This window comes from Manis pentadactyla, chromosome 3, assembly GCF_030020395.1.
Source record: "Manis pentadactyla isolate mManPen7 chromosome 3, mManPen7.hap1, whole genome shotgun sequence".
NCBI lineage: Eukaryota > Metazoa > Chordata > Mammalia > Pholidota > Manidae > Manis > Manis pentadactyla.
The window spans coordinates 66,469,293-66,493,231 of record NC_080021.1 but is presented as its reverse complement, the minus strand read 5'-3'; the positions used below and the strand labels follow the sequence as shown (position 1 = coordinate 66,493,231).

The following is a 23,939-nucleotide window of genomic DNA, read 5'->3' as shown; positions in this document are numbered from 1 at the left end:
CAATGAAAGCAAGAGCTGGTTCTTTGAGAAAATAAACAAGATAAACCCCGAGCCAGACTTATCAAGAAAAAAAGAGAGTCTACACACATAAACAGAATCAGAAATGAGACAGGAAAAATCACTTGACACCACAGAAATCCGAAGAACTATTAGAGAATACTGTGAAAACTTATATGCTAACAAACTGAATAACCTAGAATAAACAGATTTTCTAGAAAAATACAACCTTCCAAAGCTGAGCCAGGAAGAAACAGAAAATCTGAATAGATCAATTACCAGCAAAGAAATTGAACTGGTAATCAAAAAACTACCTAAGAACAAAACTCCTGGACCAGATGGCTTCACCGCTAAATTCTATCAAACATTTTGTAAAGACTAATACCCATCGTCCTTAAAGTTTGCCAAAGAGTAGAAGAAGGAATACTTCGAAACTCATTCTATGAGGCCAGCATCACTCTAATACCAAACCAGGCACAGACCCCACAAAAAAAGAAAATTACAGACCAATATCCCTAATGAACACAGGTGCAAAAATACTCACCAAAATATTAGCAAATCAAATTCAAAAATACATCAAAAAGACCATCCATCATGATCAAGTAGGATTTATTCCAGGGATGCAAGGATGGTATAACATTTTGAAAATCAATTAACATCATCCACCACATCAACAAAAAGGTCAAAACAACATGATCATCTCCATAGATGCTGAAAAAGCATTTGACAAAATTCAACATCCATTCATGATAAAAACTCTCAACAAAATGGGTATAGAGGGCAAGTACCTCAACATAATAAAGGCCATATATGACAAACCCACAGCCAACACTACAGTTAACATGAGAAGCTGAAAGCCTTTCTTTTAGAATCTAGAACAAGACAAGGATGCCCACTCTCCCCACTTTTATTCAACATAGTACTGGAGGTCCTAGCCATGGCAATCAGACAACACAAAGAAATAAAAGGAATCCAGACTGGCAACAAAGAAGTTAAACTGTCCCTATTTGCAGATGACATGATATAGTACATAAAAACCCCTAAAGAATCCACTCAAAAACTACTAGATCTAATATTTGAATTCAGCAAAGTTGCATGATAGATACAAAATTAATACACAGAAATCTGTTGCATTCCTATACACTAAAGATGAACTAGCAGAAAGAGAAATCAGGAAAACAATTCCACTCACAATTGCATCAAAAAGAATAAAATACCTAGGAATAAACCTAACCAAGGAAGTGAAAGACCTATAACCTGATAACTACAAGACACTCCTAAAAGAAATTAAAGAGGACACTAATAAATGGAAATTCATCCCATGCTCTTGGGTAGGAAGAATCAATATTGTCAAAATGGCTATTCTGCCTAAAGCAATCTATGGATTCAATGCAATCCCTATCAAAATACTGACAGCATTCTTCAATGAACTCAGACAAATAGTTCTAAAATTCATAGAAACCACAAAAGACCTGAATAGCCAAAGCAATGCTGAGAAGGAAGAATAAAGCAGGGGGGATCTCGCTTCCCAACTTAAAGTTCTACTACAAAGCCACAACAATCCAGACAATTTGGCACTTGCACAAGAACAGACCCATAGCTCAATAGAACAGAATAGAGAGTCCAGATATTAACCCAAGTGTATATGGTCAATTAATATGTGATAAATGAGCCACAGATATACAATGGGGAAATGACAGCCTCTTCAACAGCTGGTGTTGCAAAACTGGACAGCTACATGTAAGAGAATGAAACTGGATTACTGTCTAACTCCATACACAAAAGTAAACTTGAAATGGATCAAAGACCTGAGTGTAAGTCATGAAACCATGAAAACCTTAGGAAAAAACATAGGCAAAACTCTCTTGGACATAAACATGACTAACTTCTTCATAACATATCTCCACAGGCAAGGGAAACAAAAGCAAAAATGAACAAGTGGGACTATATCAAACTAAAAAGCTTCTGTACAACAAAGGACACCATCAGAACAAAAATATATCCTACAGTATGGAAGAATATATTCATAAATGACATATCCGATAAGGGGTTAACATCCAAAATACACAAAGAGCTCATGCTCCTCAACAAACAAAAAGCAAATAATCCAATTAAAAAATGGGTAGAGGATCTGAATAGACACCTCTCCAAAAAAGAAATTCAGATGGCCAACAGGCACATGAAGAGATGCTCCACATCGCTCATCATTAGAGAAATGCAAATTAAAACCACAGTGAGATATCACCTCACACCAGTTAGGATGGCCACCATCCAAAAGACAAACAACAACAAATGTTGGCAAGTGATTTGTGGAGGATTCCTACACTGCTGGTGGGAATATAAATTAGTTCAACCATTGTGGAAAGCAATATGGAGGTTCCTCAAAAAACTAAAAGTAGAAGTATCATTTCACCCAGGAATTCCACTTGTAGGAATTTACCCTAAGAATGCAGGAGCCCAGTTTGAAAAAGCCACATGCCCCCAGACGTTTATTGCAGCACTATTTACAATAGCCAAGAAATGGAAACAACCTAAGTTTCCATCAGTAGATGAAGATGTGGTACATATACACAATGGAATATTATTCAGCTATAAGAAGAAAACAAATCCTACCATTTGCAATAACATGGATGGAGCTAGAGGGTATTATGCTCAGTGAAATAAGCCAGGTGGTGAAAGACAAGTACCAAATGACTTCACTCATCTGTGGAGTATAAGAACAAAGCAGAAGCTGAAGGAACAGAACAGCAGCAGACTCACAGAACCCAAGAATGGACTAATAGTTACCAAAGGGGAAGGAACTTAGGAGGACGGGTGAGAAGGGAGGGATAAAGGGAAAAAGGAGAATTATGATTATCACTCATACTGTAAGGGGGCAGCACCGGGAAGGCAGTATAGCACAGAGAAGACAAGTAGTGATTCTAGAGCACCTTACTACACTGACAGACAGTGACTGTAATGGGGTATGTGGTGGAGACTTGATAATGGGGGGAATCTAGTAACCACAATGTTGCTCATGTAAGAGTATACTAATGATAAAAAAAAAAGAGGTGGTACACATACACATGGGATATTATTCAGCCATAAAAAAAAAAGGAAACCATGCCATTTGCAACAACATGGATTAACCCAGAAGGTATTATGCACAGTAAAATAAGCCAGGTCGAAAAAGATAAATACCATACCACATGATTTCACTTATTTTTGGAATATAAAAGCAAAACAAAATGAACAAAATAGCAGTTGCATAGACACTGAGAAGTGACTGGTGGTTACCATGCGGGGGGTGTTGGGGTGGATGGATGGAGGATCGGGGGATAAAGGGAGAAAAATGCTCAATCATAATATAAGTTGATCATGGGGATGGTAGTACAACAGAGAATATAGCTGATGGTTCTCTTCCTATGTTGACAGACAGTAACTGCACTAGTGGGGGTGAGGATTTACTAATATGAGTGGGTAACTGTTGAATGACTGTGTTGATATACAACTTTTAAGAGATTTTAATTGTATGTCAATGATACTTCAATTAAAAAAGAAAAGCCCAAGCTGATATACTATCTAGAAATAACAGTAATATTTAATTCTCTCAATTTATTTCAAGTCATTTTTATTTTGAATCTCTTTAACCACACAATTTGTAACTAAAGCTATAATTTTTCCTTAAAAGGATTATAAAAAAAGGTCAAAATAAACAAGATTTTATAATGACCCTGAATTTTGATGTACGTATAATACATCTTCAAAATATTTAAAGCAAAAATGTATAAGCTACAAGGGGAAATGGACAACATCTTTTGCAATAACTAACTGAACAAGCTTAACTCCTTCCACCAAACCAGTAGATACAAAATACTGAACACAATTAATAAATGTGACCTGACACAGATCATAATATGCAAGAAACGTGGAATACACATCCTTTTGAAGTCTAAGTGGAAAATTTACCAAAATTTAACACATGCTGAAAGTCTCAATGAATTTGAAGGAATTTGAGTCATTCAGAGTATACTTTTTAAACCACAGTGGAATTAAGCTGGACATCATTAACAAAAAGAAAACTAGGAGATGCCCAAATATTCATAAATTGAGCAATGTGCTTTTAAATAATTTATGGGTTAAAGGAGAGATTATAGTCGGAATTATAATCTGAAATGAGTGATAATGAAAAAGACGTATCAAAACTTGTGAAATTCAGCTGAAACAGTGCTGAAATGGAAAGTTTGCCCTTAATTCCAAGTAATTCACAAGATGGGATGAAAATCAATGATCTAAAGATCCATCTCCAGAAGGTAAACCACAAATAACAGAAGAGCAAATTATACCCAAAAAAGGGAAAAAAGCAGAATTCAATGATATGACTGAGAAAATCAATGACAAAAAAAGGCAAATGTTGGCTCCTGGCTGATGGAAAGAGAAAGGTATAAATTATTAATAAAGGAAATGAAAAATGGAAATTACTGCTGTTCTACAGGCATTAGTAAGAGTGTATTATGAATAATTTTACATCAATATATTTGCAAATTTAGGTAAAATGGACAAATTCCTTGAAAAACACAACTTACCTGATACAATAAGAATTAGAAAATCTGTAAAATCCTATTATCTACAAAACAATGTGAATCTGTAGGTAAAAGCTTCCTACAAAGAAGGCTCCAAGATAGATGGCTTCCTTGGTAGATTCTCCCCCCACATTTAAATAAGAATAATGCTGGTATTACACAAAGGACAAAACTGCCCAGCACTATTTTTTTTTTTGGTATCACTAATCTACAATTACATGAGGAACATTATGTTTACTAGACTCCCCCCTTCACCAAGTCCCCCCACCACACCCCATTAGTCACTGTCCATCAGCGTAGTAAGATGCTGTAAAATCACTACTTGTCTTCTATCTGTTGTACAGCCCTCCCCGTGCCCCCCAACACATTATACATGCTAATTGTAAGGCCCCCTTTCTTCTTCCCCCCTCTTTTCCCTCCCTTCCCACCCATCCTCCCCAGTCCCTTTCCCTTTGGTAACTGTTAGTCCTTTCTTGGGTTCTGTGATTCTGCTGCTGTTTTTTTCCTTCAGTTCTTCCCACATATGAGTGAAATCATTCGGTACTTGTCTTTCTCCACCAGGCTTATTTCACTGAGCATAATACCCTCTAGCTCCATCCATGTTGTTGCAAATGGTAGGATTTGTTTTCTTCTTATGGCTGAATAATATTCCACTGTGTATATGTACCACATCTTCTTTATCCATTCATCTACTGATGGACACCTTAGGTTGCCTCCATTTCTTGGCTATTGTAAAAAGTGCCCGATAAACATAGGGGTGGAACATGTCTTTTGCAAATTGGGCTGCTGCATTCTTAGGGTAAATTCCTGGGTCAAATGGTATTTCTATTTTGGGCATTTTGAGGAACCTCCATACTGCTTTCCAAAATGGTTGGACTAATTTACATTCCCACCAGCAGTGTAGGAGGGTTCCCCTTTCTCTCCACAACCTCGCCAACATTTGTTGTTGTTTGTCTTTTGGATGGTGGCGATCCTTGCTGGTGTGAGGTGCTACCTCATTGTGGTTTCAATTTGCATTTCTCTGATGACTAGCGATGTGGAACATCTTTTCATGTGTCTGTTGGCCATCCGAATTTCTTCTTTGGAGAACTGTCTGTTCAGCTCCTCTGCCCATTTTTTAATTGGATTGTTCGCTTTTTGTTTGTTGAGGTGCGTGAGCTCTTTATATATTTTGGATGTCAACCCTTTATCGGATCTGTCATTTATGAATACATTCTCCCATACTGTAGGATACCTTTTTGTTCTATTGATGGTATCCTTTGCTGTACAGAAGCTTTTCAGCTTGATATAGTCCCACTTGTTCATTTTTTTTCCCTTGCCCGGGGAGATATGTTCATGATGAAGTCGCTCATGTTTATGTCTAAGAGATTTTTGCATACGTTTTTTTCTAAGAGTTTTATGGTTTCATGGCTTACATTCAGGTCTTTGATCCATTTCGAATTTACTTTTGTGTATGGGGTTAGACAATGAAAAAGTTTCATTCTCTTACATGTAGCTGTCCAGTTTTGCCAACACCAGCTGTTGAAGAGGCTGTCATTTCCCCATTGTATGTCCATGGCTCCTTTATCATATATTAATTGACCATATATGTTTGGGTTAATGTTTGGAGTCTCTGTTCTGTTCCACTGGTCTGCAGCTCTGTTCTTGTGCCAGTACCAAATTGTCTTCATTACTGTGACTTTGTAGTAGAGCTTGAGAACAGGGAGCATAATTCCCCCTGCTTTATTCTTCCTTCTCAGGATTGCTTTGGCTATTCGGGATCTTTGGTGGTTCCATATGAATTTTAGAACTATTTGTTCCAGTTCGTTGAAGAATGCTGTTGGTAATTTGATAGGAATTGCATCAAATCTGTAGATTGCTTTTGGCAGGATGGCCATTTTGACGATATTAATTCTTCCTAGCCAAGAGCATGGGATGAGTTTCCATTTGTTAGTGTCCTCTTTCTCTTAAAAACGTCTTGTAGTTTTTGGGGTATAGGTTTTTCACTTCCTTGGTTAGGTTCATTCCTAGGTATTTATTTTTTTTAATGCAATTGTGAATGGAATTTTTTTCCTTGTTTCTCTTTCTATTAGTTCATTGTTAGTTTACAGGAAAGCCACAGATTTCTGTGTATTAATTTTGTATCCTGCAACTTTGCTGTATTCCGATATCAGTTCTAGTAGTTTTGGAGTGTATTCTTTAGGGTTTTTATGTACAATATCATGTCATCTGCAAATAGTGACAGCTTGACTTCTTTACCCATCTGGATTCCTTGTATTTCTTTGTTTTGTCTAATTGCTGTGGCTAGGACCTCCAGTACGATGTTGAATAACAGTGGGGAGAGTGGGCATCCCTGTCTTGTTTCCGATCTGAGGAAATGTTTTCAGCTCCTCACTGTTCAGTATGATGTTGGTTGTGGGTTTTTCATATATGGCCTTTATTATGTTGAGGTACTTGCCCTCTATACCCATTTTGCGGAGAGTTTTTATCATGAATGGATGTTGAATTTTGTTGAATGCTTTTTCAGCATCTATGGAGATGATCATGTGGTTTTTGTCCTTTTGGTTGATGCGGTGGATGATGTTGATGGATTTTCGAATGTTATACCATCCTTGCATCCCTGAGATGAATCCCACTTGATCATGGTTTATGATCCCCCTGATATACTTTTGAATTCGGTTTGCTAATATTTCGCTGAGCATTTTTGCATCTATGTTCATCAGGGATATTGGTCTGTAATTTTCTGTTTTGGTGGGGTCTTTGCCTGGTTTTGGTATTAGGGTGATGCTGACTTCATAGAATGAGTCTGAAAGTATTCCCTCTTCTTCAATTTTTTGGAAAACTTTAAGGAGAATGGGTATTATGTCTTCTCTGTATGTCTCATAAAACTCCGCAGTAAATTCATCTGGCCTGAGAGTTTTGCTCTTGGGTAGTTTTTTGATTATCGCTTCAATTTCTTTGCTGGTAATTGGTCTGTTTAGATTTTCTGTTTCTTCCTTGGTCAGTCTTGGAAGGTTGTATTTTTCTAGGAAGTTGTCCATTTTTTCTAGGTTTTCCAGCTTGTTAGCATACAGTTTTATGTAGTACTGTCTAATAATTCTTTGTATTTCTGTGGAGTCTGTCATGATTTTTCCTTTCTCGTTTCTGATTCTGCTGATGTGTGTAGATTCTCTTTTTCTTTTTATAAGTCTGTCTAGGGGCTTATCTATTTTGTTTATTTTCTCAAAGAACCAGCTCTTGGTTTCATTAGTTTTTTTCTATTGTTTTATTCTTCTCAATTTTATTTATTTCTTCTCTGATCTTTATTATGTCCCTCCTTCTGCTGACCTTAGGCCTCATTTGTTCTTCTTTTTCCAATTTTGATAGTTGTGTCTTTAGACTATTCATTTGGGATTTTTCTTCCTTCTTTAAATATGCCTGGATTGCTATATACTTTCCTCTAAAAACTGCTTTCACTGCGTCCCACAGAAGTTGGAGCTTTGTGTTGCTGTTGTCATTTGTTTCCACATATTGCTTGATCTCTATTTTGATTTGGTCGTTGATCCATTGATTATTTAGGAGCATGTTGTTAAGCCTCCATGTGTTTGTGAGCCTTTTTGCTTTCTTTGTAGAATTTATTTCTAGTTTTATACCTTTGTGGTCTGAGAAGTTGGTTGGTAGAATTTCAATCTTTTTGAATTTACTGAGGCTCTTTTTGTGGCCTAGTATGTGGTCTATTTTCAAGACTGTTCCATGTGCACTTGAGAAGAATGTGTATCCTGTTTCTTTTGGGTGTAGAGTTATATAGTTGTCTATTTTATGTGTTGTTCAGTGCCTCTGTGTCCTTACTTATTTTCTGTCTGGTGGATCTGTCCTTTGGAGTGAGTGGTGTGTTGAAGCCTCCTAAATTAAATGCATTGCATTCTATTTTCTCCTTTAATTCTGTTAGTATTTGTTTCACATATGTTGGTGTACCTGTATTGGATTCATATATATTTATAATGGTTATATCCTCTTGTTGGATTGATCCCTTTATCATTATATAATGTCCTTTATCTCTTGTGACTTTCTTTGTTTTGAAGTCTATTTTGTCTGATACTAGTACAGGAACACCTGCTTTTTTCTCCCTGTTGTTTGCATGAAATACCTTTTTCCATCCCTTGATTTTTAGTCTGTGCATGTCTTTGGGTTTGAGGTGAGTCTCTTGTAAGGAGCATATAGATGGGTCTTGCTTTTTTATCCATTCTATTACTCTTGTGTTTTTTGATTGGTGCATTCAGTCCATTTACATTTAGGGTGATTATTGAAAGATATGTACTTATCGCCATTGCAGGCTATATGTTCGTGGTTACAAAAGGTTCAAGGTTAGCTTCTTTACTATCTTACTGTCTAGCCTAACTCACTTATTGAGCTATTATGAAGACAGTCTGATGATTCTTTATTTCTCACCCTTCTTATTCCTCCTCCTCCATTCTTTGTATGTTGTTATTTTTGTGTGTGTGTGTTCTTTTGTGTTTCCTTTGACTGCTTTTGTGGGTGGTTGATTTTATTTTTTTGCCTTTAGTTAGTATTTGTTTGTTTCGCTTTCTTTGGTGTGATTTTATTTTCTCTGGTGACATCTGTTTAGCCTTAGGAGTGCTTCCTTCTAGAGCAGTCCCTCTAGAATACCCTGTAGAGGAGGTTTGTGGGAGGCAAATTCCCTCAACTTTTGCTTGTTTGGGAATTGTTTCGTCCTTCCTTCATATTTAAATGATAATCGTGCTGGATACAGTATCCTTGGTTCAAGGCCCTTCTGTTTCATTGCATTAAATATATCATGCCATTCTCTTCTGGCCTGTAAGGTTTCTGTTGGGAAGTCTGTTGATAGCATGATGGGTTTTCCTTTGCAGGGACCTTTTTTCTCTCTCTGGCTGCCTTTAATACTCTGTCCTTGTCTTTGATCTTTGCCATTTTAATTATTATGTGTCTTGGTGTTGTCCTCCTTGAGTCCCTTGTGTTGGGAGTTCTGTGTGCTTCCGTGGTCTGAGAGGCTATTTCCTCCCTCATTTTGGGGAAGTTTTCAGCAATTATTTCTTCAAAAACACTTTCTATCCCTTTTTCTCTGTCTTCTTCTTCTGGTACCCCTATAATGCGGATATTGTTCTGTCTCGATTGGTCACACAGTTCTCTTAGTATTCTTTCATTCCTGGAGATCCTTTTCTCTCTCTGCGTCAGTTTCTCTGCGTTCCTGTTCTCTGATTTCTATTCCATGAATGGCCTCTTGTATCTCGTCCATTCTGCTTTTAAGTCCTTCCAGAGATTGTTTTATTTCTGTATTCTCCCTTCTTAGCTCTTGCATATTTCTCTGCAAGCCCATCGGCATGGTTATAACCTTTATTTTGAGTTCTTTTTCAGGAAGATTGGTTAAATCTATCTCCCCAGATTCCCTCTCAGGGTAGGATGTCTGGGTTAGTCTGGTCTGTATCAAATTCTTCTGTCTTTTCTTGGCAATAGAGGTAGTCGTAGGCAGTTGGCGCGTGTGTCAGCTGGGAGAACCAAGTCTCTTTCCACTTGCTCCTGGCCTTCCTTTCCTGGGAGAACAGCGACCCCTAGCAGCTTGTGCTGGGCAATTGCATGCAGATGGGATCTCCCGCTGTGGAGTAAGCTCCATGCAGTTGCCACTTTGTGAGGCACTGGGTTCTCGGAGGTGTAGATGTAGCCTGGCTGTTGTCCTGTATCTTCTGGTCCCTTAGGAATAGTTGTGTTTGTTGTATTTTCAAAAATATTTATGTTTTTGGAAGGAGATTCCCACTGTCCTACTCATGCCGCCATCTTGGCTCCTCCTCCACTATTTTTTATAAAGCCAGCAAAACCATGATATGAAAACCTGACAAGGATACCACAATAACTAAAACAAACCCAATAACTAATTATATGCCAGTCTTTCAGATGAACAAGGTGAACATAGATATAAAAACCCTAACAAAATATTGAAAAATCCAATCCAGAAAAAGTTATGTATCATTATCAACTTTGTTTTATGCCAGGAATGCAAGATTGGTTTTACATTTTAGCATCAATACATTAGAAAAAATTCACATTAAGATCCTTTTGTGAATATAGACAGACAAAGCAAAGCAAGCAACATCTTAGAGGATTATATACCATTACTAAGTGATATTTATCCCAAGAATGCTTTGTTGGCTTAACATTAAAAAATCAGTATAATACATGACATCAATAGAATAAAGGACCAAAACCATTTGGTAATTTTGTTAGATGCAGAGAAAGAAAGTTACAAAATCTAACACCCTTTCATGATAGAAACACCAACTAGGAATACAAGGGAACTTTCTCAACCTGAAAAAGGCCATTTAGGAAAAACACATAGGTAATATCATACTTAATGGTGAAAGATTGGGTGCTTTCCTGCTATAACCAGGAAGAAAATGAGGATTGTCTGCCCTCACCACTTCTAGTCAGCATGGTTCTGGAGGTTCTAGCCAGGGCAATTTGGCAAGAATATGAAATAAAAGACATCCAGACTGGATAGGAAGAAGTAAAACTACCTGTCTTTGCAAATGACATGATCCTCTATACTGAAAATGCAAAGGAATACACACAAAAACTCCACTATTAAATTACAAAATTTTAAAGATCAGTATGATCAACAATGTTGCAGGATAGAGATCAATAAGGAAAAATCCACTGTATTTCTATGCACTAGCAATGGACAATCCAAAATTGAAGACAATTCTATTTACAATAGCATAAAAAATAATGAGGAATAATTTAACAGAAGTGGAAGACTTTTACACTGATAACTACAAAATTTAACTGAAAGAAATGAAAGAGGAACCAAGTAAAGGGAAGACATCCATGTTCATACCCTCCAAAGAGACCTACAGATTCTAAATAAATCCATATCAAAAGCCCAGATGTCTTTTTTGCAGAAACTGACATGCTGATCCTAAAATACGTATGGAAATAACAAGGGACCCATAATAACCAAAACATGAAACAAAGGAACAAAACTGGAGGGCTCACATTTTCTAATTTCAAAACTTACTAGAAAGCAACAATAATCAAGATAGTGTGGTACTGGCTTATGAACAGAAATTCAGATTAACAGAATAGAGTTGAGTGTAGAAGTAAATTCTTTCTTTCCTGATCCACTGATTCTCAACAAAAGTATCAAGACAATTCAATAGAGGATTAGTCTTTCCAACAAATGGTGAAGGGACAACAAGATATCAATATGTAAAACAACTGACAGTAAAATGGTGCAGCTACTTTGGAAAATGGTTTAGCAATTTTCCCAAATGTTAAACATACAGTTTCTATATGACCCAGAATTCTATTCCTAGGTATATACCCAAGAGAGCAAAAAACAAGTATTCAAACAAAAACTTGTACATGATATTTACAGCAGCATTATTCATAATAGCCAAAAAGTGAAAACCACCCAAATGTCCATCAACTAATAAATGGATAAACAAAATATGGTATGTCTACACAATGGAATATTTGGCTATAAAAAGGAATGAAAGTATTGCTAGATGCTACAATACATATGAACCTTAAATGCATGTGAAGCGAAAGAAACCAGCTGCAAAAGATCACTTATTGTATGATTCCATTTATATGTGATGTCCAGAAAAGACCAATCCAGAGAGACAAAAATTAGTAAAGTGGTTACCAAGGGGAGGGGGTATGGGGATTTCTTTCTGAGGTGAGAGAAACATTGTGGAATTACACAGTGGTTCACACAACTCTGTGAATATACTTAGGAACCACTGAAATGTATACTTTGAAGGTGTACTTTATGGTATGTAAATTGTCCCCAAAAAGTGGTTATTTAAAAAGTTTTATTGAAAAAAATTAAAGACACAAAGGATGAAGAATTGCTGAGACAAGCTTGAACAGGGACAGGGCTGGAGGACATAAACTGTCAGATATGAAGAGTTACACAGAGCAAACCAGAGGTGATATATTTTTAGAACTGGAACTATTACAATTTCAAGTATAACACTAAATATACTACTGTAATGTCAATGTATTTTCAATCAAAAGCCAAAAGGAGAAAAGTGGTTAGATGCAGGCTCTAACATGAAGCACTGACAGATCAAGCAATCTCAAAATATGGGCAGGGGTTATAGAGTTTTTTTCTTAAAAATATAAACAAGATCTCTGAAAACACAGAATATCACTCTCTAAGTTAGTTAATCACCAACACTGCCCATATCCATGAGGGAGAAATCTAGAAGACGACTTTTGAGGGTAAGAACTGAGCCTAGGGAATCACAAAACTGTACAATGGGGTAAGTTTGCTTTGCCTCTAGTTTTGCTAAAAAGTAGAATATAATTTTATTGATTTTAAATCTTATTAAGATTAAAAATAAAACCCCAACATTAAAAAAGAAAAGGTTTCTACCTCAGATGTTTCACTGCTTACTGAATACAAACCTGTTCCTTTTCTAGAAGACCTGCCTTTAGTCACTGTTGGTTTCTTCTTCACAGCTGGTGGCTGAAATGCAGAATGTTCTCTCCACCTCCGAAGCTGAAAATTAATGAACTTCCACATCATGAAAGCTTGGGTAATGCAAATGGATGCCAAAACAGCAATTCTGAGAATATTAAGAAATAAAAAATCAGAGTGAATCAATAAAATTCCCACTTTGTTGACAGGATTATGTTATTATTCCATTAATATTAATCCCAAAAGTTAAGCAGGTGCTTTAGTAATTTAGGAAACTGAAATGGGTATGAAGCCAAATCAAATGAATATTTTCCCATAATCCAATTTTTAAAAAGATGATTTAATCATAAACTGATAATATACACCACAGAGTAGTACAAAGTTGAGAAAAATGTTAAATGAACCATACCTAACAGCCAACACATTGAAGTTCCCAGTACTGAAATCCAGCTTCTGATTCTCTGCTCTTGCAAGGCCAAAGCCAACAGTAAGCACTGAGAGAATCAGAGTCAGAAGTCTTCCAAAAACAAACAGTATTGCCCACAGAGAAAACCTGTAGGAAAAATTAGTCAAATTTATAAAATTGTGAAGAAAAGATTATATAGGAAATAAAAGTCCTATTAAGTAAATGTTTATTAGAACATTTCTTACTGTTCTGCAAAAAGGATTCTGAAGTAAAATGTTTGGAAAATGCTACATATTATATCATGCTCCTGGAGATACATAACTTAGCATATTCAAGGTTCTAGGAAGTCCAGAAAAGAAATGCTTTGACTTTTTGTTTAACTGATCTTTTTAAATATAATTACTATTAATGGTCCTCAGACTAGTGGTATATAATTTTGAAAAAGGCTGGGGAAAATAAAAGCTGTGCTGTAAATATAGACATCCAATTCCCATTTAAGAGTTATAATTTTACTTTTTTTTAAGGCTTTACATATTTTTACAAGTCTTACTACTACAATTCTATTTTCAGTACAATTTTCCCATAAAAAATTTTAATATCGTTAAGGTTATACAATCTATTATTTCATTTTCTTCTTGCCTATTACTATTATCTCTATAATCACTTCCTTATTACTACTTTTCCAAAAGAAAAACATGCATTAAACAAGATGGAAGTTATAACAGAAAAGTAAAACCAAAAGCCTTCAAAATTAAAAGTTGCAATGTATTTCTCTAAGAAAGACTCCATTTTATAGAATAAAATACCAATCTGAACTGCTAAAGTTTCACTTTAATTAAAGCTACTACTAACAGCTCATGAAGTAATATAACTGCCATAGCATGTACCTTGGCAACACAGGCACTGACTCTGATAAGAAACTGAATGGCTCAACAACTTACCCTTTCTGATACTTTTCATCACTAAAATAGAACAGGCGGGAAATGTGGAAAAGAAATTCAACAAAATAATGCAGCACCAAAAGAACAAGTCCTAGATGATTCAAGCTGTTAAAAAGAACATATTTAAAATGCAAAGATTAATTATCAATTAAGACAAACTTGCATACTATTTGTCTAACCCATATATACACCCAAGAAAAATCCCAACTCACTTCAAAAGATAAGCTCCAGCAATGTGAAAGAGGTAAAGACCAATGTAGACAAGCTGACGAGGAATATCTTCCTGCAAACAGAAAATTGTATTATAGAATAAAACATGCTGAAACATTTCTGCTCCTTAGGAGCAGTGTGGTGGAGTGAAAAATGTACCATAAGAGGAGTAGAAGACCTAAAGGCTATTCTGCCCCAGCATCCTACACCATTTGCTCATCCCAATTAACTACACGGCTTTTACAAGTCATTTAACCTCTCAGCTTCAGCTCCATTACCTGCAAAATATGAGTGATACCCAAAAAAAAATATGAGTAATACCTATGTTTGCTTGAAACAGATGAAACTCAAAACTCCTTTCAGTGTTAAGATCTATGGTTCTTTTTATAATAAACACTTACCAAATAACACAGTATTAATAACCGTAATGATGTCCTAAATAAAATTGCTGTTTACAGCAGTTGAGATGCTTTTGTTTACCTAAATAGCATAAATAGAATAAAAGTGTTCACACACTTTTGAGTAGTTAAATTTTAGTCCCTTTCATTGTCAGTTACAGACATTAAAATTGAAGGTTAACGTTTTATCTTCTGTCTTAGGGTATCACCTAATGGCATACTCTTTCTCCTCTTAAAACCCTGTAAGCCAATATCTACATTTTTACTTTTGTTTCTTTTTTTCTTCCATAGTCCCTGGTGACCTGGTTATCTTAGAAACAGTGTTTTTAAAATATGTAAGTCAAGACCTACTAGAGAATAGTGAAATCCTTTAGGAGATCACACTAACATCTTTTAAAATATGAAATAGAATAGAAAATGCTAGTGTACAGCACACTACACTGTTTCACGAAAATTTTATTCCAGGTTTCTCTCTCTCTCTCTCTCTCTCTCATACACACACACAGAATTATGACATAAAAATCTATATACAGCACTATGTTTTGGGACATTTGGGGAAAATTCTCAAGATCTAAATGCCACCAAATTTACATTGGCTCTTCCAATTACAGAGAGAAGTATCTTTGAGAATAAACTGCCTTAAGATCTTCTCCATATAATTTCTAAACTTCCAATGAAATATTTCCTCTTCTAAAAAGAGATAGGTGCTGAGATAAGAAGTTTAATCACAAGGGGACCTCTTTCTTCTCTTACAATCATTTTAGAACAGCTCAGCTGTAGTTGTTATTAGTATGCTATGGATATAGAGGTGTCACTATATATACATGATATATGTTTCCAAGTGTGGTATGTGTATCATGACACTATACAAAATTATTTTAGATAGTTACATAACAAATGACTTTTAACTTTAACCATGATTTTTAAATATTTTAAGTTACAGCAAGGTGGTATGTAAAATAACTAGGCATGGGAAATTCTGCCATATTCCTGCAGATGTGTTCATCAGTATGCCAAATTTCTGAGAGGAAAACAGACCAGGGAGACACCCGATACTTACAATGATAGCTTTTTAGTTTTTTATTTACTAAATAAAATACTACTCACTAACCTCATTTCATTACATAAAAACTTGTATAAGTCAATGTAAAAAGTTGATTTGCTAGAATAACTGCTAAAAAATCCCTATTTTACAGAAGTATAGTTTCTTAGGAGGATTAGAAAAAAAATTAAACTTAAAGAAGAAACACAAATAGGTTTTAAAAATATGCCCAAAGAATCTAAGCTCTTTTTACCCTCTCTGATAAATCTAAAAACATTATTATAAATTACATTACAAAAGCTATTCCATTTCTCGTATCTTTTGTCTTTAAATCTGAACCTAGTTAGGTCAGGCAAGACTGTACTTTCCATTAGCTAAAGAAAAACCCAGAACCTCTTTCCAAATTCAGGTTCAACCTCACATCTTAGTTCTGCCTTTCTGACAGTTGACCAACTGAGTCAATAATGGAGAGTAAAATACCATTACCAGCTTCTGTCTTAACAACCATCAAATGCTTAGCAAGAGCTTTTTAAGTAAAAACTTAAAAATACAATTTTCAAAAGGAGTATCAAGAAACCTCTAACCTACCTTCAGCTGTATACAAATTGACTAGTGTCTCTAAAGCAATGTTTGCATACTCAAAGCCTAATGAGAGAAAAAGTAAAAATAAGTGGCAGACATGAGTATAACACAGGGATTGGTGGAGATTGTGGTGAACTGGAGAACACTCACCCTAGATTAAAGGTATTTCCGTATTACTTAAAAAATACAAAGGTAAAGTTGCAAGATTTTTTAAATGAGAAGTTTCATCTAGGTTGTATTTAAAAAATGGCTGCTTTCAGCAACACTAATGTAGGTCAAACTCCTCCCAACATTCTCCACCCCTTATGGGGTTACAGCCCCACTAGCATGGTGTTTACATGTCTGAAGCCAACAACAGAGCCCAGCACCACCATCTCTAAGCTTACACATTTCCACAAGGGAAACAGAGGCGGCTAGTTGAAATCTGGCCCTCTTAGAGGGAGTTCACGGTATCAGTTCACCTGCCACATCACAGGTTTCAATTAAGGAGTCAGCATGTCACCCAAGAGCAGCTCATCACTGTTCTAGAATCTAGAGTCTAGGTGAACATACAAGCGGCATAGAGAAAACTATTTTGGTGTCTCAAAGACAATTTCATACATCATCCTATGGTTTTGTCATGTAAATATACCTTTTCTACCAAGAGCCAGAAATAAGGTTTTGCTTATTTGTTTAAATATTAATAAACTTTTTTAATACTTGAAAGGAAAAATTATCTAATGAAAATGAGTTATTATAAAAGCTCTGCCCAGTTCTTACATACCCTTAATACTAATATTCTAGTAGTTTATTTAAGGATGAAATCATGGAACAATGACTTAAAATTCTGAAAGTCTCATTTTCCATGGAATAGCTAATAGATATAGATTTAAATACAAAATCTTAAATTATAAGTAACTTCAAGTGATAGTTTTTGTTGTTATCCAACATCTTTTTATGAAAATGGTCAGCTATATACTTTAGTAAATTGCTACTTTTGTAAGAAAATACTTTTCTTAACTATATTGTACTAAAAACAAACTTTGAACAGAATATCACATGTATGCCCAAATATAAGGCTAAGATTTTCCCCCTAAACCACAGATGGAATCATCTCATATTTAAGTCTTTTCAAAGCTCTTTTACAAGGATTTCTATTGATTATTTTGAACAACAAATACATGCTTGGAGAAGATAATGAACCCAAAATAACTCAATCAATGTCATTTCTGAATGTTTATAGAGATCTAGTGGAATAATCAGTAAGACAGAAGTAAAGATGATGTCCTCTGGCAAAACTGATGAGATGATTCAAGAGGCTTCAGGGATGAATGACAGATACTAACAATAAAGTTGCATATGAAAATGTGAATATAACTTTCATGAAGTAGGAATAGGGAAAAGGATTTCTAATTTAATGTACTTTATATGTGTGTTATTAATTAAATAAACTGAATATTAGAAACAAAGCACTTGGCTATGTCATACATACTTACCTGAAACCTCAAATATTCAAGTTGGTTATGAAAATACATTTTGAATCTTCTCATGGGCAAAATGCATATACTGAAGCATACGTATCATATGTAATTAAAATATTCTCCTTAAAAGAAATTGAGTTATTTGTGACTAGCATACCTCTTGAACTGCTATTAACAGTGTTCTTTTCTTTTTTTGTTTCTCTGTAGGACTGGTTCAAAACAATCACTATACTAGTTTCTTCCAGTAAAGAGTTCTTCCAAAAATAAATTTCATAGAGTAAATTTTAAGAAACTGTTTAACACATATGCAGCTGTTACTTTCAAATTATGTTAATTACTTGAAACACTTACTTGACAGTCATATGTAGTTAAAAATAGTTTCCGTTTAAGTTCTAAGTTATGCAAATTATTCCACAAAAATTAAACTGCATTTCTGGAGAAATGCCATCTGGCAGGAACTAAAAGACTGGAAAACTATAGCGAACAATAACAATGTTGCTTTTTATCTACATGGTCTATGAACAAGATGGAGATATATGGATTAATAATAAAACCCAGAGGTGTATCCGTGGGTATACAAGTACATGAAGAAAGCTTTAATATTTGAGCCACAGTGCTAAAACATCAAAAACCATGACATTTTCAGCAATGCTGACTGACAAAACTCTCTGCAATGACAGAAATGTTCCCTGCTGTCTAAAGTGATAGATAGTGTGGCCACATGTGGCTAATGAGCACTTGGAATAGGGCTAGTGTGACCAAGAAAGTGAAGCTGGTTTGTACTTAATTTCAATTAATTTAAATGTGGCAAGTGGCTACTGTTCTGGACAGTGCAGCTCAGGACAGCCATAATTCCCATTAGGTGCTTACTTAGGTAAATATAGCAGGGCTACTGGAAAACAGTGATCCTAAAAATTTTATCTTATTTTGAGACAGTTCTAAGTCAAAGGTCTTACAGATCACCATCATAATCCTTACAATTAATTTAGCTAGAAAAACATTCTACTTTCTAAAAATCAACATAAAAAGAAATTTTGAGCGATGGTACATGGACTTTAGTTTGGTGCTGTTTTCTAACCACAGCGGACAACATCAATGACAGACACACAGCCCACAAAAAACACAGACACAAAACAGTAGTAAGTCAAATATCTATACTCATGAATTAACTATTCGCATTACATACAGAAATAAGTGTTTGTGGCTTTAGAGAAGGCAGAGATAAACTGGTCCCTGGAAAGGTTGTTACACTTCTTTTTTGGAAAGCTTCTTAAAGTAAGGGGACTAGAAAAATGTAAATATATATATATAACAAATAGAGTATAATGAACCTGAATATACCTGTGACCCAGCTTCAACAATTGTTAACTCAACCAAACTTGATTCACCCATGTCCCCATGACCCAAGTATCATTTCATATATGTTGATTTTTAATTAGTCTCCTCCAAAAAAAGGAAAAGTGCTTGATTAATTTATCAGAGGGAAAAGGCATGTCAGGGAAAAGAACTGATGTATTGGAATTATAAACTTAGGGGCTATCGTGTGACTGAAGGCTAAGGGGAGAGTGAAAGGAAAAGGGACCAGGAAAGAGGGTGCACAGATGGAAGAAGCCCTCCGAGCATAGGTGAGCAGCTTTATTTTAGTTTAAATCACAACAGGGATACCTGGTACAAGTGTTAGAAGCGAAAGAGTTAAATAAAGGAAACAAAGTTTACTTTGTGTTATCATGGAAATCTGACCTTAGAAGTACTGAGGGTAAAATGTTTGAAAGGAACTTGCAATGCTTAGTAGTTTACTTATCTGTTCAAATAAACACCTTTTCCACAAGCTAAAAAGGGAATGCTCACCCATTTTAGGAAAAGCCTCACTGGTGAATATTTAACTACAGTTTTTTTTTTAATACTTAACTTTTCTCTGACTTTTACACAGAACTGTTAATGGTAGAATAATCCTTTTTATCTCACTTGTGAAACTAAGAATATCAATAATATGAAACTAATACTACATTTCAAAGTTTGTTTGAATTATAGTTTTATTTTAAAATTACAGCTAATTTTAAGACACACAATTATCATGTCAAATATAAAAGATCCTAACTGAAAATAATGACTAAGGTTTTCAAGAAGTACCTAAGGATATTTAGTCTTTGTGGAAAGAGGGGTTGTGGAAGAATAATGGGGGAAGAGTGGAGGTGAGAAGGAGTGAGGACATTAGAGACATGATTTTGGGAAGATAATTTTGGGAAGATTTCAAAAAAAGGAAGAAAAGACAAGCCAGTCTTTAAAATTACAGAATCACAGCTTACTTTTTTGGTTTTCTGGAAGTAGAGTTCAGGAAAAGCATGAAACCAGTAAGCCAACTGTGATATGTAGAAGAACTTCATTTGAAATCTGCACAACACAAGAAAGCAAAAAAAATACCTTGTAAAGCATAGTATTTTTAAAGAATAAAGTAAATACAAACACTGGAAACAAACCAAGATATACTAAGTAGCTCTTTGTGTTATCATTCTAGGTCGCCTTACAGTACTCTGAGTACCTTTACACAACTCTACAACAGCCACTTCCCCTGTCTCCCTAGGATATTCCAACTATCAGTCAATTCCTCTGGATTAAACAGCAGAACATTAATAAAGCAAATACATTATCTGCAGAACCCTGTTAATATACAAGCTAGCTGGGAGGAAGCAGAGCCCCTTGTCTATTAGTTAATTAATACAGATTAGTATTTCATGTTAGCTAATGAAAATATAAGGAACATGACCCTGAGGGAATCAAATTACAGATCTTAAGGTTCATCAAAAGGGAAGCAGAAAGGGCAAAAGACTCAAAGAAAAGCAAAGGTGTGCAGATCAACAAGCACCTGAAATTGGGATAATCCCAATTGCAAATATCCCTTGGCTTTTTTTCTTAGGGAAATAGGATAACCCTACCTGGTTGAACACAGAGAGCCCCAAATAAAATGGAGGCAAACAAAGAATAAAGAGAGGAAAAGGGCATAGAAGAGTTCCTCAGGAGATATATCCTAATCTTGTCTAGAATAAAGTCTCCTCTTTACATTATAGTCCTCCAGTCCACTTTTTTCTCTTTATTTTCCCTTCACCCTCCCCTTCAGAAGTCTGAAACAGAAAACACAAAGCCAATCTGAAACATTTGGGGGGTGATGGGGGTATACCATTCCATATAAATATGATGTTTGTAATCACACTTTATAGTTTATTCAATTAATGTAATTTTTAAAAGTCAGAATGACTCAGCAGAGTGGGTATTATTGCTGGATTAAAACAAAGATATGCATGGTCATGTTATTCTCTTCATATCTTTTCCTCCAATTCTCCCATCACAGTGCATTTAATGCATATTGTCTAGGTGATGGGCATCTACAGTTTGGCACAATGAAGAATATTTAGTATAAAGAGATAGTTCCTACTGCTATCAAGAGATGTAAGAGTCTCGATGGGCATGGGCACAATGTAAGACTTACATAAACTAGACAGGACAGAACAGTCAAGACAATTTATAGATACTACATACAATATTATACACCAAAAGGACAAACTCAGGAAAGCAAAAGACAATACAGGCTCAAGTAGCAAGGAAAATAAATAAGGAATAGTTGTACTAGAGCTGGGCTTGAAGGATGAGTAATTTAGCTAAATGTCTTTACAACCACTGAGCTTCTTACAGCATTGTACATAAACCTTGGGGGCTATAAAGATAAAAAAGAAAATTTCTACCCTCATCTTCAAGCTTATAGTATAAGAAGATAAGAAACGGGAGTGAAAAGTGACTGAAGCAAAGAAAAAGAGCAAAAGTATGGAGAAGATGGTGCAGTGAAGAGAGGAAAGGAGGGAGAAGAAAGGGAAAACAGTACTAAATTAAGATTATTGTTAAACTCAGTTTTCTCAAGCTAATAAATATGAAAAAAGCACAAAGGAATTTTCTTATGGCAGTGGACTGCCACAGACATACTTATTACATGAATGTATTTGCCTGAGGTGCTAAGGAGAAAAACAATTTGCTTTAAAGTGGCATAACTATGGGTCCTTAAGTAAGAAAAGACTGCAAAAAATGACTTACGTCATCAGGTCATGCGGATAAGCCCTCCATAAGATAGTTGGGTCTGAGATGTAGTTTTCCTAAGAGAGAAGATGAAAAGTTAGCCTATGAGTATAATGCAGACTTAGAAAGTAAGACTACATGTACTGCACATTTACAATTCTCCATATAAGGCTCCAAAAAGCTTTACTGAAATCAAACATTTGTCTTGTTTTTAATTGCATTGAATTACTTGTTTTAAGCAAAGTGAAAATCACTATGCAAGACACAAAGTAAAAAATGTGTAATTCCTGGCCTTCAAAATTTTCACAAGCCAGTGAAGTAAAATATACATGTATGTAAATAACATAAAATAACCAAAATACAGAAATGGTACATATCAGAGACAAAACAGCTATGGGAGAGATGATTCTGTCTTGGGTAATCAGAAGGGTTTCAGGAAAGATGCAGCACCTGACAGGAGATGGAGAATCAAAGTGTTGCCAAATTTTATAGGATCATGTCAACATCCTAACCAAACCTTTTTTACATAACCAAATTTATTGAGAATTGATGCAGATGTAAAAACAAAAAAACAAAAAAAAACTCAAGTGATTTATTGTCAATATTTTCCCACTGAAACATAACACTTTGTTTTTAAAAAAGTTATAGATTTTAAGCTGAAATTTATGTATATTTATAAAGTATCATCAAAGCAGATGGATATTTAAAATAGAACGAGCACTAGATTAAAAGGCTGAGTGTAGTCTCTCTCGAGGATTAAGTACTATACCCTGGAAAATTTACTTTGCCTATTTATTTATCTCTAACATGGTGATTAAAAAAGTTATTTGTCTTGACAAACTCAAAAATACATAAACTCTGGAGTCCATATCAATTTAAGGGCTTGTTATTACTAATTATAAAATAGATCTTACCTTCCCCCATCATCAATTAGAATGATAGTTAAAACATTTTGACAGCTTTAACTGAAAAGTTATACAACATTTTAGGTTGCTTGGAAAATAACTGGACTGCTTTTAAAGGGTAAAATGACTGGAAACATCATAAGTCATGTAACCTACTAAAAATATCAGACATCTGAGTCATTTTGCTAATACAGAGATATCTGCAAATGACTATAAGATATAAAAACAACATTCAGACTGACTAAAAATGAGTAAAGCTTTCTCAAACATTAAACATAGCTTAAAATATTTATGCTTTATAAAAACTAACTAAAAGACTTATTGCTGAAACTTGATTTATACTAGTTCAACATAGCAGAATTCCTAACCTTAGATAAGAACAACAGAAGAGGGATTTTTCTAAGATTCATTTTTAATGCATGTGAGCATTAAAAATGGGACACTATTTTCTGTTCTGGGTATATAATGTAAATACTCTGCAAATACTATGTATGTAATATAAATGAAAATTAAAGCATAGTATATACTTACAGATATTAGAATGAATGTGCCCCAAATACAAGAAAAAAGGTAGAATGCACTAAGCTGACCAGATTCATTAAACTTGCTGTGTTTTGTTTTGGAGAAATGCATTCGCCTGTTAATTTTCTAAAAATAAAAACAATCATTAATAATCAAGAATATATTCTAAAATATATTTAATATATGATTATCATAGTATGGAGAGCCAGTATTTTACAAAGTCTAAGATTGTGTACTTACATCCAACACATACTCTTGAATTATGGCATGAATAATTATCGCCACTAGCATGTAGAAGAAAACTGTAGCCAGATCTTTGATACCATAGTAATAAAGGGACGATGATTCAGTAGCTTGTTCTTCTGAAGGCCAAAAAGGACAGGACACACACACACAAAAATATACGTAAGATTATAAAAACTTGCACTAAGTACAA

The 23,939-nt window shown here is 35.0% G+C and overlaps 1 protein-coding gene across 3 annotated transcripts in view; it reads right to left on the bottom strand.

The window, feature by feature from the left end:
• TRAM1 (translocation associated membrane protein 1) overlaps positions 1 to 23,939 on the bottom strand; it is a 40,965-nt gene that overhangs the window by 8,061 nt on the left and 8,965 nt on the right. For 2 of the 3 annotated variants that reach the window (XM_036886223.2, XM_036886226.2), the window contains 8 exons: positions 23,744 to 23,865; positions 23,513 to 23,629; positions 22,095 to 22,153; positions 20,321 to 20,405; positions 14,535 to 14,605; positions 14,323 to 14,427; positions 13,385 to 13,528; positions 12,963 to 13,123 (listed from right to left, as the gene is read on the bottom strand). In XM_036886223.2, coding sequence (XP_036742118.1) covers positions 12,963 to 13,123; positions 13,385 to 13,528; positions 14,323 to 14,427; positions 14,535 to 14,605; positions 20,321 to 20,405; positions 22,095 to 22,153; positions 23,513 to 23,629; positions 23,744 to 23,865 — 864 coding nt within the window. The remainder of the gene's footprint in view (positions 1 to 12,962; positions 13,124 to 13,384; positions 13,529 to 14,322; positions 14,428 to 14,534; positions 14,606 to 20,320; positions 20,406 to 22,094; positions 22,154 to 23,512; positions 23,630 to 23,743; positions 23,866 to 23,939) is intronic. The other variant, XM_036886225.2, reaches the window with a different exon arrangement.